The following is a 19244-nucleotide window of genomic DNA, read 5'->3' on the forward strand; positions in this document are numbered from 1 at the left end:
AGAGAGAGAGACAGACAGAGAGAGACAGAGAGACAGAGAGAGAGAGAGAGAGAGAGAGAGAGAGCTCAGTGACCTCAGACTGCATCTCATCCTTAACTACATCAACACAACAGCAGATTGATTGAGTGTATTTTTCTCTGTCTGAGTCTCAAACTGAGCTGAGCCTTAAGGATCAGACTCACCAGAGTCCCTCTATGATCTCGGCGCACAGCAGAGCGCTGCCCAGGCCCTGGACCAGGTTCAGTAAGGACAGGATGCCAGCGTAGACGTAGAAGCTCCGCTTAGCTGCACAGAGCAAACACACATCAGACACACACACACACACACACAGGGCGACACACAGAGCCTCAGAGTGTAAACAGGTGTGTGTGTGTGTGTGTGTGTGTGTGACTCACATGGCAGAGAGATCCTGTCCCTCACTGGAGTCTTAGGTAAGATCACGATCAGAGAGTAAACCTGTGGAACACAGCGTCAGACGTTAGTGATCGGTTATTGATCGAGTCAAAACTTCAGCTCAGCTCCGGCGATGTCACTGACCAGGAAGAAGAAGCAGGAGCTCGCCAGCCAGAAGTGACGACCTCCGTGACCGTAGATGTTAAAGTCCTCAGCCGACAGGTGCCGGTCCTGGGTACAGGATCTCCAGCGTGCCCTGACACAAGCACACACACACAACCAACCATTATACACCTCACCCAACACACACACACACACACAGAGGCAGAGTGCAGCCGGCGTGCTCACCTGTGTGATGGAGTAAGCCAGAGACAGGACAGCTGTGATGCCCAGCACACGCTTGATGCTGGATTTACTCTCCAGGTGACCTGAGAGAGGAAGGAAACACACACACACACTCAGCCTGTAGAAGAATCCAGGGCTGAAAGGGTTAAACACGAGCACAGCTGTTTCACGTTTCCTCAAATATCAGAAAAACAGAAGAGAAACCAGTGAGGAGGCAAACGAACCGAAGGCCAGACCGAGTATGACCACGCTGAGCTCTATGGCCAGGAGGAAGAAGCGCGTGATCTCCCACAGCACCTAGAGAGAGAGAGAGAGAGGGGAGAGAGAGAGAGAGAGGGGGAGAGAGAGGGAGAGAGAGAGAGAGAGAGAGAGAGGAGAGAGAGAGAGAGAGAGAGAGAGAGAGAGAGAGAGAGAGAGAGAGAGAGAGAGAGAGAGAGAGAGAGAGAGAGAGAGAGAGAGAGAGAGAGAGAGAGAGAGAGAGAGAGAGACACACATCAGAGGCACGTCCAACGATACTCCACAGAGACGTGACGGGCGGATCACAGGCCTCAGCGTTACATAACCACTGCTGCTTCCCAACAATGTAACAGAGTGTGTGTGTGTGCGTGTGCGTGTGTGCGTGTGCGTGAGGAACAGAGGGCCCGGCGCTCTGAGCTCCACATGGCTCTGTGTCTGGTATGTGAGGAATGTCAGCCTCTGCTTCCCTCCTCCAACACAAAGGGCCTGCAGTCTCTGGTCTCCGTCAGAGAGAGAGACACACAGAGCAGAGGACAGAGACACTCATGGGACAGAACATGATCCGCTAAGCTGTGTCCTTTATGACGGACGGACCTGAACGCACCACTGAGCAGACAGAGGCTCAGGATTCACCTTCATGTATACAAAACCATTCTGGAACTACTTTAGAGCTTAACGACGCAAACAGCTGTGAGAGAATGTGAAAGATTGTGGGAACCTGTAGCTCCGCCCACCTGCACGCACACACGCATGCATACGGTATTTCCTCACCTTGTCTATGATGGTGGCAACACTGGAGGAGCTCACTGTCATGGAGACGATGGCCCGGGTGATGCCGACAGCTGCTACAACAAAGACCTGAGACACACACACACACACACACACACACACACACACACACACACACACACACACACACACACACACACACACACACACACACACACACACACACACACGTTGTGTCATGGCAACACATCGTCTCCTTCAAGTGTTGTCAATTGATGTTTAGTGTAGTGTAGGGTGTGTGAGGCTGTGTGTGTCTGTGCGTGCGTGTGCTGGACCTCACCAGCAGGTAGAAGGTGATGAAGATGGGGCTGGAGGTGAGTCTGATCTTGGCCCGGGCCGACGGCAGCTTCCACATGAGGAAGATGAAGAAGCCACGTTGGGCACCAGCAGCAGGATGTCCCAGAACCTCACCCTGAGACAGAGAGGAGGAAGAGGACGAGGATGAGGGGGGGCTCAGCGAGGTCATGAGCACTGTGTAGGGGTGTGTGTGTGTGTGTGTGTGTGTGTTACCTGGAGTCCCCCACATCCTCGTACAGCACTCTGAGGCACTTGTGCACCTTTGTGATGTTGGTCTCAGAGTCGGGTTGCCAGGTTGGGAAAGCCGTGGTGTTGCCCAGAGGCGTTGGTGAGACGCTGCCATTGTACTGAGCAAACCTCACCACAGCCGTCACTGTGGGGAGCATGGTGACGCAGCCTGCAGCACACACACCAGCACACGTTAACGCCATCAACACACACACAAACACTCCTAATGTTTGTATACTAAAGGCAATGAAAGGAGACAAGGTTACACACATCAGAGCAGAAATGACGCCTGACACAACGGCCCTCCCCTGCTGTCCCTCTGCTGCTGGTGTTTTGCCTCAGGCAGCATTGTAGTGTTGCTGCTTGTGTTCTGTGCTGTTGTGATTGTGTAACTCAGTAAAGTTTGAGCTCCGCTGCGCCATTACGTCATCTCACCTTGTTGTTCTTATTATATGACGTGTATGTTCTGCTACTTCGACACAATGTTACCTCTCACTATCTAAAGATGCAGCAGAACATAAGACTATTACTCTCTGACTCGTCAGCATTTGTCTGCTAGCAGCATCAATAAAGTCTAATCTTTAACAAACGACATCCTCCTTAAGGTTTACCACTCAACGGGAGCCTCAGTCACAAACACGATGTAACAATAAGACATTAGACGACCCGCTGTGTTAAAAGTGAGCAGTTTAGAGTTTAAAGTGTTTAAACTGAAGCTAAACTCGTCTGTTGCGTTAGGAAGATGCGTCAGTAGCCATTTTAGCTAAACAACAACAGTCTGATTAACGAATAAAACGCTTCTAACCGGAGCCGTTTGTGCTGAAAGTGAATTAGAAGCCAACATGTCGCAGTCTAACGTCATAAAGCTCGGAGTGTTATTGTTTAATAGTGAAGGAGTCCGGGCGTCAGCTAGCTACAGCCGCTACATGCAGCTAGCTAAACACCTCAGAAGGAGTTAAGAAGGGGAAATGAAACCTTTAAGCTTCACAACTGACGGACAAAGTAGCGATGGCGACGCTTCTCCTTATGTTAGACGAATTTCATGTTAAATATGTGTGATTGGCAGCAGAGTCCCATCAACATAAACACGGAGCCTCGTCCCGGTCGCTGCCCGGCTCCGGGTCAAGGTCTTACCGGTTCGGACGCGTTTCACTCGGGGCTCCGTCGCCGTGAAGCTGCGTGACGTTCAGTTTAGGATCCACGCGGCGTCACGCGCGCTGTGATCGATCGATACATCGATCATTGACTGACACATCGCTGAGCTGGAAGCTTCACGGACCCAAATCTCCCCAGCGGTCAGCTGACTCTCGCTTCGCTGAATGAGAGCGGGAAATCTCGCGAGATCGGACTGGGGGCTTTACATTGGAGGCCTCTAGGGGTCGCTGCTGCTTCTTACATTGATAGAAGAGAAAAGCGGTGAGACGATCGATTGCTGATATTAGAGATGTTGATTTTATTTCTCAGCTGGAGTTAAGTAGTAAAACATTACAATCAAGAAATCACGAGTTTACAATGTCCAACTACGTGTGGCGTTCATGAATTGTGTCATTTCTGGACATCGTCAGTCAAATGACAAAGCTTATTTTAGTTTACATATACTGTAATTGATTGATTGATTTGATTGATTGGTATTTGAAATGTATGAAAATATGACATACAAATTATAAAGACACAACTAAGTTATATTAACCTCTTCAAACATTTTAACGGAAACCCTATAATTCCCTTTACATCGCCATCGGGAGTTCTTTCAATATGCTATTGTAAACTTTTTCACAACTGTTTTATTTTCTTTTTGTTGTTGACCTCAAGTTTCTTGCCTTATCTGCTGACGTGCTCATGAGCAGACGGTAATGCGAGCTTTGGGCTGCCCTGACATCATCCTGTAGGCCAGATGCACCGGCTCAGTCAGGTTGGCCTTGAATGTGTATATGTGAGTCCTCCCGCTGACGGGGCTGAGGTTGTAGAAGCTCAGCCTGTGGGTCTTGAAGCTCAGCCTGATCTCCAGTGTGCGTGACACCGTGGTTCTCTTCAGCGGCACATCGTGGCTTTGCTCAAAGGCTCGCAGCAGGTTATCGTGCCACATGAGGCACCAGGAGCTGCGGCTGCTCTCCAGGGCGGAGGGCAGCCCGCTGCGAGCCAGCTTCCCACTGTAGCACACACCGATGGTCCAGGGAGAACCTTCAAGCTCCACCTCCCAGCGGTGCTCCCCTCCATAGAAGCTCTGGCTGCTGAGCACCTGCAGGAAGCTGGTGAACCTCTGAGGAGATGGCTGATAGTGTTTCTTAGTGGCACTGAAGGTCACCGTTTTTAAGTCGTCTGAGAGGACCAGGTTGGGATGGGCTGTGTCTGGGTCAAAGGTCACCTCTGAGGGGTTGAGCGTGTTTCGAATGGACCTCTGAATCTCTCCGTGTCTTTCACTCAGCTCAGCTTTCAGGAGTTCCAGTTTGGGACAAACCTGAGCGGGGTTGATCTTTGATTCAACACGATCTTGGTCTTCTCCCAGAGGTTTGGCCATCAGCTCCTCTATGTGCGGTTGGAGGATCTGGATCTCCTCCCTGAACGCGTCCTCGTCCTCCTCAGTCAGCACGGACTCAGCTTGAAGCATAGTCCGTCTCAGCTGCTTGGTCAGATCTGAAGCTTTACCGACACGACTGCAGACGTCTGCCTCACCTGGATGAAGCTCTTCCTCAATCAGCTTCATCACCTGCTCACTGTAGCTCTGAGATGAAGCCTCCAGCTCCTTCAGCAGCATGGAAGCTTTCTCTCTCAGCTCAGCGTTGGCAGCGTTCACCTCCTCCTCACACTCCTTCTCTCTTCTCAGCAGCTCCTGTGCCAGCTCCAGCTTCAGGCTCAGCTCGGTCACATGAGAAGCCAGTCTGAACTTAGGTTCATCCATCTCTCTCTTGGATTTGCCACCAGAGACGGTGCACATTTTGGATCGTGACTCAGTGTGACCAGTATTGTTTCCCTCAGCTTGTCTAGACTCCTTAAAGTCCACTCTAGCACATCCTGGCGTCTCCTCTCTGACCTCTTTGGCTTTGTCTTGGTGGTGTTTTGGCTTCAGTCCTTCTGCTCCAGTGCTTTGGTTCCTCCCGGCTGTTACCCGGCTGACTTCAGTCTGGTTCATGGTGGAGCTGAGTTTCCCCACAGTGGCCTTGTAGGTCTCAACAGCGGTGCACATGGTGAGGTTCTCCACCAGGGCTTTGGTTCCTCCGTACTCTGCCTGGCACTCTGGGCAGCAGTGCTGGTCCAGGCCGGCTCCCATGGTCTGAAGGCAGCCAAAGCAGTAGACGTGACCACAGGGGAGAGAGACCGGCTCCCAGAAGAGCCGCAAGCATATGGGACAGGTGAGCTCTGAGACGGGGGCGTCTGGAGGAGCTTCAGAGGGCTCAGCTTCGGTCTCTGACATCATGACTCCACCTGCAGGAGCAGAGACAGAAAAGCATTTTAACCCTTTCATGCTTGTACTTTGAAAGATCCCAGTCACCATGAATCATCACTTTCTGAAACATATCTACATCCTGTTGATATAAGCCACGCCCCAAAAAGTATGAATTCATAAATTCACCCAGATTACTAGAAGCTTTAATCATAAATACTTTATAATCCAACACTTTTAAGCCTTTTTTATTTAGAAGACTAACAAACAAATGGTTTTGGTTCTGAAGAATCTTGGTCCAGTTTATCTGAAGACTAAGAGTTTATGTTCCCATCTTCTCTCTACTTATCGACACAAATGTTCCTCCAGACAGAGAATTCATTCCTTCTTGTTGTTTCTCTCCATGACCACACGCTTCCATCTCAGCTGTTTGGCAGGTTGCTAGGTCTAAACCGGTTCGACAGGTCCAACACGGTAAACAGCGTGTGTCGCGTCAAAACCCTGCAGGTGTTTTAAAGCATAAATGAACTAATTTGACTGTTTACTTCTGAGCGGGAGGTTAGATTTCCCGCAGCCTCATTAAGTGATCGGTCACTTATTTACTTCCGCACAATAAAACAAAGATAAAGCGCGCGGCTCGGATCAAAGTCCAGACTGATGACGGATGAAGGTCCGGGTCCTTCTGATCAGCTGGAGTTTCACTTTCCTGAGAAACGAAGCTGCTCTACGCCTAAACCCAAAGAAGCGTTACTGCTCAATGTAACGCCTCAAAGCTACTCTGATGTAGCGACTTTAAGTCCTTATTGGTCTCTGAGGCGATGTTGACTTCTGACATGTTGCCACGTGTTCTGATAAAAGTCTAAATGTCAGAATCTGCGTGTCCAAAACCAGGCTGGTTCTGGTCTAAACGGGCCCCGGTGCTGTTCGGTTCGGGGGTGGATCAGCTGGTTCCGGAGCTCCGGTCTTACCGGCGCTGCAGCAGTTGTTTGTCCGCCGTCGCCTCTTCCTGCTCTCGGGCTGTAAATCGCTCGTGCGCACTGATGATCTCCGCGTCCTCCGCAAAACAGCTTCAGCAGTGACATCACCACGTGTTGTAACTCACTGAGCGCGGCTGTGCGTAAGGGGAAGAGACACAACAACACACTCACACAGAGAGATTTGAACTGTAATGAAGTCGAACTATACACATTTAATTCGGAATGAACACCACAAACCTGTGTGTGTGTGTAATCCCTGAAGACACTGCACCGTCGCCACTCAGGTCCTCATATAGCCGCTGTCCGTCTCCCCCCTGCAGACCTGATCCCGTCATTACAGCATGGTTACTGTCTTCACCACTGAGTCTTGTTGCTCATATTGTTAAATGGTCAATGTCTTGTTGCCATGGTGTCCTGGCTGCTGAAGCTGTGTGTGATGATGTTTTCCTCGCTCTGCCCTATCTGCCGACGTGCTCATGAGCAGACGGTGATGCGACCTCTGGGCTGCCCTGACATCATCCTGTAGGCCAGGTGCACCGGCTCAGTCAGGTTGGCCTTGAATGTGTAGATGTGAGTCCTCCCGCTGACGGGGCTGAGGTTGTAGAAGCTGAGCCTGTGGGTCCTGAAGCTCAGCCTGATCTCCAGCGTGCGTGACACCGTGGTCCTCTTCAGCTGGACTTCTTCACCTTGCTCAAAGGCTCGGAGCAGATTTTGGAACCATACCAGGCACCAGGAGCTGCTGCTGCTCTCCAGGGCGGAGGGCAGCCCGCTGCGAGCCAGCTTCCCACTGTAGCACACACCGATGATCCAGGGAGAACCTTCAAGCTCCACCTCCCAGCGGTGCTCCCCTCCATAGAAGCTCTGGCTGCTGAGGACCTGCAGGAAGCTGGTGAACCTCTGAGGAGACGTCTGGTAGGGGAGCGTAGCAGCGCTGAAGGTCACCGTCTTTAAGTTGTTTGAGAGGACCAGGTTGGGATGGGCTGTGTTTGGGTCAAAGGTCACCTCTGAAGGGTTGAGGGTCTTATGGATGGACCTCTGAATCTCTCCCACTCTTTCACTCAGCTCAGCTTTCAGGAGTTGCAGATTGGGGAAAACCTGCAGAAAGTTGATATTTGACTCAACGTGATCTTCCAGCTCTCCCAGAGGTTTGGCCATCAGCTCCTCTATGTGCGGTTGGAGGATCTGGATCTCCTCCCTGAACGCGGCCTCGTCCTCCTCAGTCAGCAGGGACACAGCTTGAAGCATAGCCTGTCTCAGCTTCTCTGTCAGCTCTGAAGCTTTACCGACACGACTGCAGACGTCTGCCTCACCTGGATGAAGCCTTTCGTTGATCAGCTTCATCACCTGCTCACTGTAGCTCTGAGATGAAGCCTCCAGCTCCTTCAGCAGTATGGAAGCTTTCTCCCTCAGCTCAGCGTTGGCAGCGTTCACCTCCTCCTCACACTCCCTCTCTCTTCTCAGCAGCTCCTGTGCCAGCCTCAGCTTCAGGCTCAGCTCTCTCACATGAGAGGTCAGTCTCGATTTAGGTTCATCCATCTCTCTCTTGCATTTGCATTTCTTCAACGACAGAAACGGTTTTATCCCCGTATCATTGCGTCATGGAGTTGTGCTGTGAGGCCGATATGACATCGTGGCCCCGCACGAGTCTCCCTGCTGCGGCGGCAAGCTCGGGTCTCCTCCCCTGGTCTGGGTGAGTGTGTGTGTGTGATGATGGAAGAGCCACCGACACCATCAAACCTAGAGATGCGTCCTCTCTCACCGTGATGAGTCAAAGCTACATCGATGAGGTCACCTGACGCCAACAGTGACATCACTTCATGTTCTCACACACGACTGAATGATAGAGCGTCTAATAGAGTTTCTATCCTTCACCATCACATTCAGACAGGAGGAACACCAGGAGAGCATGTTTGTAGTTCAGTCTAGATTTATAAACATTTGGTTACAAAATGAACAGCAATGCTTTTCCAGTTTCCTCAGATTATGAAAGATCAAGAATTATTAGCAAAAATAAATATGAACAAGTCCACAGAACGGATAAGGTAGAGCAGCAGACACACCTCAGGCCCCCAGGTGTGTGTGTGTGTGTGTACATACACTGATTGTCAGTCTGAACCGCTTCCCAAAATTTAACTTAGCGTCAGAGAGGAAGACTGCTGTCATTCTCCCCCTACAGGCCGGATCCGTTACTACAACACCTGTTACCGTCTGCACCACCGTGTCCCACACACAAACGTCCTCTCACACTCATTTCAGGTCACACACACACACACACACTATCAAATAAAGTCTTACACCACATGATGACATGACATCACACGTGTTCACTCCTCACCCAACACAGACAGGAACACAGACAGGAACACAGACAGGGACACAGACAGGAACACAGACAGGCTATTTGGGTTTAGGTTCACCGTTTCCTCATAATGTTCATAAACTCAAACTACAGATTGCATACTTCCCCTCTATTCTAAGCTCATATAAAAGGTTTGATTTAGTATCTGACTCATTACATCATTATTAAAGGCCTCTGATGAGTTCAAGTCCTCTGCTTGTTTAGGATTTAAAGGCACTTTGAAGTGTCTGCACATCTTCCACTTATAAAGACAAAGAAACACCAAAAGGAAAATATTATGGAGGGAAATCAAACATACAAACATACACATACATGTGCTGCTGAGTCACCTTCAGAGTTGTGAGTCCTTTCATCCTGTGAGTGTTTGAAATGTTGTTGTTACATCAAAAAAAGCGTTGCATTTTAGTGTTTCTAGTTTGTTCAACCTCTCACAAACAGGCAACAAGCCTGGACATCCTGGTTATGTTAGTGTGTGTGTGTGTGTGTGTGTGTGTGTGTGTGTGTGTGTGTGAGAGAGGCTACAGTAGAGCATCCATGTCCAGCTCTGGCAGAGGTTCCTTCCAGTAGGAGAAGGAGCTGAACTCGGGGCAGTCGAAGGCCGAAGCTGTGCCTTTGACTGACAGCACGGGGAAGAAATGCTCCACCAGCTCACTGAGGTGGCTGTACCTGAAACACACACACACACACACACACACAACACATCACACAGCGTCCTCTTAAAGGTAAACACTCCCCCCCGTCCTCTACACCCAGCCGGCTCCTCCCTCCCCCCCTGAGCTGCAGACTTACGAGGACTTGTTCCCTTTGGTCTTCTCCAGGGTCAGCTCTCCTTTGGGGTTCACCGTAAAGGTCCTGGTCTCTGGCACCCCCACCTGCTTATAGGCGTAAGCGTCCTGCACAGAACAGAGCACAGCAAAGACGTACAGCTCATGAAGTCTGTAGTCTAGAATGGACCCTGAAAACAAACTCCACCTCCAGATGTCCCTTAGAGCCCAAACAGCTTTTTTGATAAAACGAGACACATGTCAATCAAGAGGCGGTGAAGCTCACGTTGGTCCTGTTTCCAAAGGCGGCGTAGAAGGGGCGGCGCTGAGGGTTGAACAGGTCCCTGATGTCGCCCAGACAGGCCACTTTGAAGACCTCAGGCTTCTTCTCAATCACCTCCCTGCACACATGAGGACATCAGGACTTCATCTCAGGCATACACACAAAGCAGCAGCTCTTCATGAAGCCACTAGAGGTCAGCAGAATACCATCTCTGTCCTGTAGATGATCTGAGCTCTCCTCAGTGGTACAGGCAACACAGACGTATGATGGAACCAGAGCTGAAGGTCCTGCTCACCTGTGTAGAGCTGAGAAGAAGCTGCTGGGAGCCAACAGCACCGGGCCCTTAGGCAGGACGGTGCCTCTGTCGTTGACCCAGTGCAGGTAGTCCTTAGTGATGCTGGACATGCCGATGGCCCGGGCAGAGCAGTACAGGAACTTGTAGCCGTTCCTGCAGGCAAAAGGAGCGAGATGTTAGCACTTCCTGTCCTGCTGTCCCTGTGTGTGGCCTGGTGTTTGTACCTACTGGTGGATCTTGTGGTAGAGCCTGGCGATGCCTTTGTGCGTCCAGTCTTTACCAAACTGAGGGAGGATGTGACCCAGAGCGTCGGACCTGAGGGGAGACAGAGAGCGACTGAGAGGCTGCTCAGGGTCACAGAGAGCCCAATGAGCTAAGAGGCACGGCGGCGGCGGCGGTGGCGTCTTTACTTTGTGATGGTGCCGTCTATGTCTGATATGATGACGTGGTCGTCCCAGTTCCACAGGTAGATGGTGGCCTCGCATCGACACGTGCCCTGGTACTGAGTGGTCACGCTGAACATCACCTTGTTGGCTCCTTCACGCAGGTTCAGATGCTCCTGAGGGACGAAGAAGAGGAGAAGAGGAGAGGAGGAGAGGAGGAAGGACACGTGAAGAAAAAAGGGCTCCTTTGGATGTTTACATGTGTGTGTGTGAGAGTGTGTGTGTGTCGTACTATCTGTTGGGAGGTGAGGCGTAGAGACTTGCAGTACAGCTGACTGATGCACTGAGCTGTGATGTCGTCCGTTGATAAGCTGACAGGAAGGACGGCGTGCTGACCGAGACCCGCTGCCTCGTCACTGTCCATGTCGTCCAGACTGGCTCTGTGGGGAACGACACGTGTGTCAGCTGTGTGTGTGTGTGTGTGTGTGTGTGTGTGTGTGTGTGTGTGTGTGTGTGTGTGTGTGTGTGTGTGTGTGTGTGTCTGTGTGTGTGTGTGTGTGTGTGTGTGTGTGTGTCTGTGTGTGTGTGTGTGTGTGTGTGTGTGTGTGTGTCTGTGACTCACTTCTCTATGGAGGGCTCACTGACTGGCGGCCCCTCTTGTTCCTGCTGTGAGTGCTTCGGCTGAAAAATGAGAAAGGCGTCGTCAAAATCCACCTTAAAATCCATTCCACCTTAAATATAATAAGTAATATGGACATTTAACTTGAAATAAGTGTAAGAAAATGTTCAAATCTAATTGTGATGTAAATGAAAGCATACTAATCTGTAATTAACTGTAATCAATCCACATTCAGGCTCAGCGTTTTCACTCAGTGATCACATTCCATCTAACAAGTATGATGTAATCCTCAGCAGCTACCTGGATGCTGTCCATGTCTCTCCTCCTCCTCCAGGAGAACCACCAGCGTCCAGACTTCTTGGGCATCTTGTCCTTCATCAGCCGCTCTATGGAGCTCTGTGTGGCAAATAGAGGGAGGAAACCATGGCAACAATGTGCTCATCAGCGTGCAGGTTCCTAAACATGTCAATCATTCTCAGGTTCATCTACGAGCAAACTAGATCTCTGCTGTTCCCTTTCCAGCTCTGTAGGTCTTTACAGATGTTCTCCTGTAACTCTGATGATGTCATAGCAGAAGGTTCCTTCAGGCCTTCAGAGCTGCTCACACACACACAGCCTCACACACACCTTTGGTAGACTCTTCTGGAAGGTAGACATGGAGAGCAGCATGGGAGCGGCGACGGCCCAGTTATAGTAGCTGTGAGGGAAGCAGACAGCTGGGATCAGAGACAGGAAACACAAGGAAACATCTGTTTGAAGCTGGAAGGAGACGTTAAGGGAAACAAGCTTTACTTGGCGTTGATGCAGATGACCAGGTTAGGATCCTCGATGATTCCTGGGTTACTGGAGAAGTCCTGATACGTCACTATGTGCTGCATGAAGCGCTCTGTGTGGAGAGCAGAGGACAAGATGAGACACACACACACACACACACACACACACACACACACACACACACACACACACACACACACACACACACACACACACACACACACACACACACACACACACACACACACGCACACGCACACGCACACGCACACGCACACGCACACGCACACACACACACCTTTGGTGATCTGGCTGCCGTCTCCCTCACAGCCGCAGAGCGACATGCTGACGTCCATGTTGTATGTTGTGCAGTCAGACAGGTACTCTGTGCCGCTGTCCAGGGCGCCGCTGCCCACAGACTGAGGCGACTGGCTGCTGCCCGAGCACGAGCCCTGCTCCGCCCCCAGCTCCGCCCCCTGCTGAGACGCTGCCTCGGCCTCACTGCAGCAACAACACAAGCCTCCATGATTGTACAATAACAACAATCACTCCCTTTACATGCAATCAATGAATCCATGCCTCCTCTCACCTCTTGGGGAAGTAGAGTGCAGCCACCTCAGGGTCCAGCTTGGTGAGGTCGTCCAGGTAGATGCCCGTGGGTCCTAGGTGGCGACTGCGTTTGCCTGGTGAAGAAGAAGAAGAAGAAGACGTGAAGGCGTCATCGTCTCCGCCCGCAGACAGAAGCAGCATGGACATGACAGACGGAGCTCAGAGGGACACGTCACCTTTCTTGTGCTCCGCTCTGGTGGCCGTCTCAGATGAGTTCTCTCCTCCTTCGGCAGCACCGATGTCTTCCACTCTCCCCGAGCTTCCTGCCGCCCCCTCTTCCTCCCCTCCCTCTGTGAAAGGGTCCACCCCGTTGTCCCCCTCCCTGGTGGAGACGCCGGCGCCTGTGGCTCCCTCCTCGCTCGGCTCAGACAAGAAGCTGCTCTCACCTGGAGGTCTGGTCCCGTTTGATGATTCTGTGTCTGGCCCAGGTTCTGTTACGGAGCTGGCAGCTGATTGGACGCCTATGTTCTTGTTGTCGGGTGCGTCAGCTTGGACTGAGCAGGCTTTGGTCTCTCTCACCGTCTCACTGTTTGTCCCTGTGGCGTTGATGACATCAGTCACAGAGCTAACAGACTCCACGCTAACCGTGCTTTCTTCACACGCTACAAAATCACCGCCATTACTCAGAGCAGCAGAGCGCCCAGAGGAGCTGAAGTCCGCCGGCGCCAGGCAGGACTTGAAGACGTCGTTGTTGGCAGATTGAGCGATGTGAGGACTTCTCTTCAGGGTCGGGGAGCTGGTTTCCATGGAGCTGCTACCCAGGTCCAGAGAGCGAGTCCTGGGGTGCGGCCTCACCACCGTGACCCGTCCCACACGCCCGCACCGGATCACGGGTTCACAGCCCATGTCGAAGGAGTCCTGACGCTCTATGGTGCGGAAGTGAGAGCTGGCTGAGGAAGGAACACGCTGCAACTCCACAGGGAGCTTCTCTGACTGACACAGCTGAGAGGAGGAAGAGGAGGAGGGGGAGGAGAGGGAGGCAAAAGGATGAGAGGGAGGAGGGGGAGGGGGGGAGGAGGAGGAGGAAGGAGGAGCGGGAGGAGAAAGGAGGAGAGGGAGGAAGAGGAGGTGGAGGAAGAGGAGGGGGAGGAGGAGAAGGAAGAGGGGGTGGTAAAAGAGAGAGACACTTGAGACACTCAGCATCTTTACACTTCACACACACACTCAATACAGAGACATGGAGGCAGTCAATAGGCGTGTGTGTGTGTGTGTGTGTGTGTGTGTGTGTGTGTGTGTGTGTGTGTGTGTGTGTGTGTGTGTGTGTGTGTGTGTGTGTGTGTGTGTGTGTGTGTGTCTTTACCGTGGGAAAGCCTCCCCAGTTCCACTGCAGCTGAGGCCCAGACGGCTTGCGGGATTTCACCAGCAGCTCAGAGTCGCTTTTAGGAGAGGAGGGCCGGCTGTGGAACACACTGCTGAGAGGGGACATGGGGTTCACTGGGTTAGACCGGGTCAGCTGAACCGGACCTGCAGTGATCAGGTGAAGGTCCCTCACCTGTCTGAGGGCGAGCGCTCCCCGTCTGAGTGGGACACGGTGTCTCTGCTGAGCCCCAGCTCCTCGTCTGGCTCCTCAGACAGAGAGTAGTACACAGACTTACTGGTCTGCAGGGGCGTGAGGGGCTCGTCCCTGGTGGGACTCTCCTGCTCCGCCTGATCCCTCTCCCAGTCTCTCTCCTCTGACGACGAGCTGGCGTCCTCCCACAGGCGAGTGTCCGAGCGGACGCGTTTACGTCGCCGTTTCTTCCTGCGTGTGCCTCCTCCGGAGACGAGGGAGCCCTCTGTGGTCTCCTCCTCCTCCGGGAGCTCGGAGGGGATCGGGGAGGTGCACAGATGAGCCGGGACCTGGGACTGAAAAAGGGGTAAGACGGTAAGACAACGTTTGTTTATGTTAACAGCAGATAACTACAGGCTGTTCCAAAGCAAACGTTTGGTCCGCCCTGTCCTGTGAGAAGACCCGGATCAGAGGACCTGGGAGTCCTGCTGGCTCAACATGGGGTTCAAAAGTTCACAAAGATAGGCGGCACCCTGATTATGGAGAGGCTTTAAAGTGAATAAGAGTGTTGACACCCGGCAGATCCTGTATTTGACTGGAAGGCAGCGCAGTGAAGCCAGAGCAGAGATGTGTGCTGGGTAACTGGTTCTGCTCAGGAGTGAACCATGAGTCTTCTCTTAGCAAGGCAGGTAAATAATGATGTCACACTGATACCTCAACTCAATATTACCACAAGTACCAGCACAGATCATGAATCCTTCTACTATCGGTCTCCTTACCTCCAAATTTTCATTTTCCTCCACAAAGAAAGCTTCCCCGTTGTCGCCCAGTTTCATGTGCAGGTCCACCACTTCTCCATTTATTTCAATATCCACCTAAAACGACATTACATGCAGAAAACATCATCACACAAGAGGCTACAGAGAGGATACGGAGCTACGACAGGTCCGGGTGAAGACGTACCACTTTCTCTTTGGAGCGCAGGACGCCCAGCTTGCCGAAGCGGACGTGGAAGGGGGAGCACTGGAAGGATCCGTCGGGCTGCCGGACCACGATGACATCGATGCCTCCGGTGAGCGTGGCCGGGTTCAGGCCGCAGTACAGCTCCTTCACCGTCACGTACACCGTCTCCGCCAGCTGGCCCACAATATTCATGGTTTGGGACTGGAGACAGAACACAGGAACACAGAAGCTGCTCAGAACCAAGATGGGGAGACCACCAGACGCCTTTACACCTACAAAGACCTGGTAAATAGTTCTAGGAACCAGGTCCATTCAGTATCAGGAGAACCAAGGTAGTCTCTAGCTCATCAATTCTCAGGTCCTTCTCAGGACCGAGAATGAGATTTCAGGGGTTCTGTACCAATTAAGTTCTGGTGAAAATGCTCAAAATCAGGCAAACTGGAACAGAACCAATTCTGTGTTAGTGGAAACGAGTCAACCGGGAATCTGCAGTGAGCCTGAGAGACGTGTCCTCACAGAGAGACGTGTCCTCACAGAGAGACGAGTCCTCACTGAGAGACGTGTCCTCACTGAGAGACGTGTCCTCACTGAGAGACGTGTCCTCACTGAGAGACGTGTCCTCACAGAGAGATGTGTCCTAAGAGAGACGTGTCCTCACAGAGAGACGTGTCCTCACAGACAGACGTGTCCTCACAGAGAGACGTGTCCTCACAGAGAGACGTGTCCTCACAGACAGACAGGTCCTCACAGAGAGACGAGTCCTCACTGAGAGACGTGTCCTCACTGAGAGACGTGTCCTCACAGAGAGACGTGTCCTCACAGACAGACGTGTCCTCACAGAGAGACGTGTCCTCACAGAGAGACGTGTCCTCACAGACAGACAGGTCCTCACAGAGAGACGAGTCCTCACTGAGAGACGTGTCCTCACAGAGAGACGTGTCCTCACAGAGAGATGTGTCCTAAGAGAGACGTGTCCTCACAGAGAGACGTGTCCTCACAGAGAGACGTGTCCTCACAGAGAGACGTGTCCTCACAGAGAGACGTGTCCTCACAGACAGACGTGACCTCAACAGCAACAAACGGAGGGACTGGAAGTGTTTTCACTCAACAACATTGACCTTTGGAACCCGATGGTGATGATGCCTAACCAGCTCCACATCAACAGAGAGGAGATCATGAGGAAGTTCCCAACTATGAAATCAATGAAAGTACTGAAGTGATGTTCTTAGCCACAACATGCCAGAAGAGACAGAAGTCCTTGGGTTGTCCCTCTGGACGTGTCCACGCCAGAGGGACAAGTAGAGCAAAGACATTATACTAAAGGAAATGATTCTTTTACTCCAAAGCGTTCCCTGCTCATCGTGCCAGAACGTGTCCAACTAATGAGCGAGTCCATTCACTCCCAATTCCACACTGATCACATCTGACCTAGTTTCTACCTGCATCAACACTGCCACATTCTCAAGACACGATTAACGAGACAAAATGCTTCTTTGAAATGGAAAACCATGGAAAACTTCCGATCTCACACTTGAACAAGAGTCCACTGTTCAGGTTAGCACAGACGACTGAGATAGCCACAGTATGAATACAATAAATCATGTTTCTCTTCTTCTTAGTCTTATTTCTTACTGCCACAATGTTTGGTACAACAAAAACAACTGTGTGCTGTGTGTTGTTGTTGTTGAGTCTTTGTGTTAACCTAAGCTTTGTGCTACTTCTCTTCCTGAGAGTGAACAAACACAAAACAGTCAGAAAAGCTGCGAAAGCGTACAGTAAAGCCGAACAACGGTCAGGCCTGTCCAAAGTCCCCTCCGTCTCCCTGTAGTTCTTACCCAGAGAGAAGGATGCATGCGTCCCCTCCCCACCGGCCTCTCGTCCCTTGATCTCCCCTCTGCCATAAGACTCCGCCGTGAGGACTTCACTACCACAGTAACCGTTTCGGGAACTAGGGAACCGTCTCACAAACTCCATTTCCACCAAGGGAATGTATTCCGCTCCATTCCCTAGAATCCTCAGCTGCCTCTCCGGGCTCAGGCCACTAAAACCCCCCATGTACAGTAGCTTAGCCCCAGTGCTAAGCTACCGCACTGGATCAGTGGTGACCAGCGGTGACGGTCCCTCCAGTCCTCTCTGCTTTGAGCCCTGAGAGAGTCCTGGTATATTCACTCACATGCCAGTGCTTCCTCTGTCGCCCACACTTTCACAATCACACACACACAGACACACACACACGTGCTCACGCCACTGTGAATTCATACTTCCCCACTCGCCCGGCACATGACAGCCAGACCAGCAGTTTCTGAAAGGCTTGTGCGTTCTATTCATGCACGCCGGGCAGCAACAGGCACGTACACACACTGACCCAGCCGACACATTCTGGGCTGGACCACAGCTTTCCCTGCTGAGATGAGAGATGAGGGACGCACCGGCCATCGTTCTCACCAGACGACACACCGCACGCTATCTCAAGCAAATCACTTGCAAATTCCAAAGGCTATAGAAGAAGGAGACAGCAGAGGAGGGGAGGAAGGTGAAACCCACACACACACAAACACACACAAACACACACCTCAAGCTTCTGGTGTTGTGTTCAGGTTCACCTCTGTCTAGGTCGCTGCCCGATCGGGCTTTTTGATGTGTGTGTGTTTGATTCAGATGGATTCTCCAAAGTGCTGAGTCAGCTGGAATAACAAGAGAGCACAGCGCCAACAAAATGGAGGTAGATTAGAAGAAGAAGAAGGGTTGATAAGCTAGATCAAAGGCTCCTATGCTATTTTAATCATTTGCAAGTATCCTGCTACTAAGACCATAATAAATCTACATAAAGCCCTGCAGGGTCAACATTTAATAAGATTGTTTTTTGGCAAATTTGCCTGTATTAAGGAAGTTCTTCTGTGGCTTCCTTGGGAGCTTTGTCCTGGGTTTGAAGAACCCTTTGAGTCATCTCATTCTCTTGACCCCTGACCTTTGTTTTTACGGCCTGACAGGGACCTGCTGCTCATGCTTTCTATGGTGATCCAGTTTCTGGCCTACAGAAACGTCCTGAGAGGCGATTGCAGGAATGCTGCTCGTCACAACTCCACACACACACACACACACACACACACATGCTCCAATGTCTCTGAACCCACCGACCCCTCAACCCAGTGGTGACAGGAAGTACATGTTATCTGACTTTAGTGCAGATTGCTTCTCTCCAGCCAGTCTTTGACTCATGCATGACAGAAGAGAGCAGAGCTTACTCCTAAAGTTGTGTTAAAGTGTGTGTGTGTGTTTCAGCTATATCGTCATTCATGATGTCATTAACTGTGACATCTGTCCTCGTGTCATTATCATCTGTGACACCATTCATGTCTCAAGATAACATCAACATCCCAGAGCCCCCCTGCATGCGTCTGTGACCTTTGACCTCCATCACCTCACACACTGGTACACCTCTAATCATGACTCAGGCTGTCATCCTGTCACATCATCACTAATGAGTCAAAGTCAAATCTCAGGGTTTATGACCGGAGCAGGCACAGCAAAGAGCTTCAGACATGAGGGAAGACAACTACACAACTACACAACTATAGCACCATAGAACTACACAACTATAGCGCTATAGAACCAATACATCAACCGGCTTCGTCCCATCTCACAAACACTCTCACCTGTAGGGCTCTGGTCGGACGTGTCAAACACTCGCTAAGTGCTAACTCGCTGCTAACGCTAACAGACTGAGGCTTTATCGATAAACTAAGTCAATGTTTTATCGTTTTAACTGACAAAGTTACTTATCCAGCGAACGGAAGTGAGATGAGCTTTGAACAGCTTGACGACTTCTTATCAGACGCCGAACAGAGCTTAAAGTGACGTCACACACACAGAGTAACTCTCGCTGAGCGCAGAAGTGTTTAATATCACACACATGTTTATTATTTATAAGTTTATATCATGAATGCGCGTGCACGGCTCTTACCTTTCCTCTCACTGCAGCTCACACTGAAGAAAACACCAGCTCCCAACGACGCTTCCTAGTTTAATGCGCATGCGCAAAGCAGAAGAAAGGGAAA

At 51.2% G+C, this 19244-nt stretch overlaps 4 protein-coding genes across 5 annotated transcripts; all 4 read right to left on the reverse strand.

Annotated features, from left to right (window-relative positions):
- Positions 1-157: 157 nt before the first annotated feature.
- On the reverse strand, positions 158-3611 carry tpra1 (transmembrane protein, adipocyte asscociated 1). The gene is given in 11 exon segments (XM_076137968.1): positions 158-285; positions 396-456; positions 538-624; positions 626-649; positions 742-821; positions 963-1035; positions 1747-1833; positions 2045-2136; positions 2139-2176; positions 2275-2458; positions 3424-3611. Coding segments are annotated over 10 exon segments (822 nt in total). The 5' UTR covers positions 2448-2458; positions 3424-3611; the 3' UTR covers positions 158-178.
- A 490-nt stretch (positions 3612-4101) lies between these two features.
- Positions 4102-6819, reverse strand: LOC142988733 (nuclear factor 7, ovary-like). Its single transcript, XM_076137966.1, has 2 exons — positions 6640-6819; positions 4102-5712 (listed from the first exon to the last, which is right to left on the reverse strand). The coding sequence occupies exon 2, from the start codon at positions 5702-5704 to the stop codon at positions 4127-4129; it is 1578 nt and encodes a 525-aa protein (XP_075994081.1). The 5' UTR covers positions 5705-5712; positions 6640-6819; the 3' UTR covers positions 4102-4126.
- Positions 6820-7056: 237 nt separating this feature from the next.
- Positions 7057-8475, reverse strand: LOC142988734 (zinc finger protein RFP-like). Its single transcript, XM_076137967.1, has one exon. The coding sequence runs from the start codon at positions 8182-8184 to the stop codon at positions 7123-7125; it is 1062 nt and encodes a 353-aa protein (XP_075994082.1). The 5' UTR covers positions 8185-8475; the 3' UTR covers positions 7057-7122.
- Positions 8476-9525: 1050 nt separating this feature from the next.
- On the reverse strand, positions 9526-19233 carry LOC142988732 (phosphatidate phosphatase LPIN2). 2 transcript variants are annotated; one of them, XM_076137965.1, is made up of 19 exons: positions 19151-19233; positions 15187-15387; positions 15003-15098; positions 14227-14579; positions 14035-14143; positions 12911-13676; positions 12715-12808; positions 12424-12626; positions 12144-12237; positions 11979-12048; positions 11652-11747; positions 11355-11413; positions 11025-11172; positions 10760-10908; positions 10578-10664; positions 10350-10502; positions 10058-10172; positions 9797-9900; positions 9526-9673 (listed from the first exon to the last, which is right to left on the reverse strand). In XM_076137965.1, exons 2-19 carry the CDS (start codon positions 15376-15378, stop codon positions 9526-9528), a joined length of 3036 nt encoding a protein of 1011 aa, XP_075994080.1. In that variant the 5' UTR covers positions 15379-15387; positions 19151-19233. The 2 variants fall into 2 exon arrangements, with proteins under 2 accessions (XP_075994080.1, XP_075994079.1); XM_076137964.1 differs by having other exon boundaries at positions 14035-14146.
- Positions 19234-19244: the final 11 nt, after the last annotated feature.

This window comes from Genypterus blacodes, unplaced genomic scaffold, assembly GCF_046128005.1.
Source record: "Genypterus blacodes isolate CSIRO-AG114 ecotype Tasmania unplaced genomic scaffold, CSIRO-AGI_Gbla_v1 ptg000346l_1, whole genome shotgun sequence".
Taxonomy (NCBI): Eukaryota; Metazoa; Chordata; class Actinopteri; order Ophidiiformes; family Ophidiidae; genus Genypterus; species Genypterus blacodes.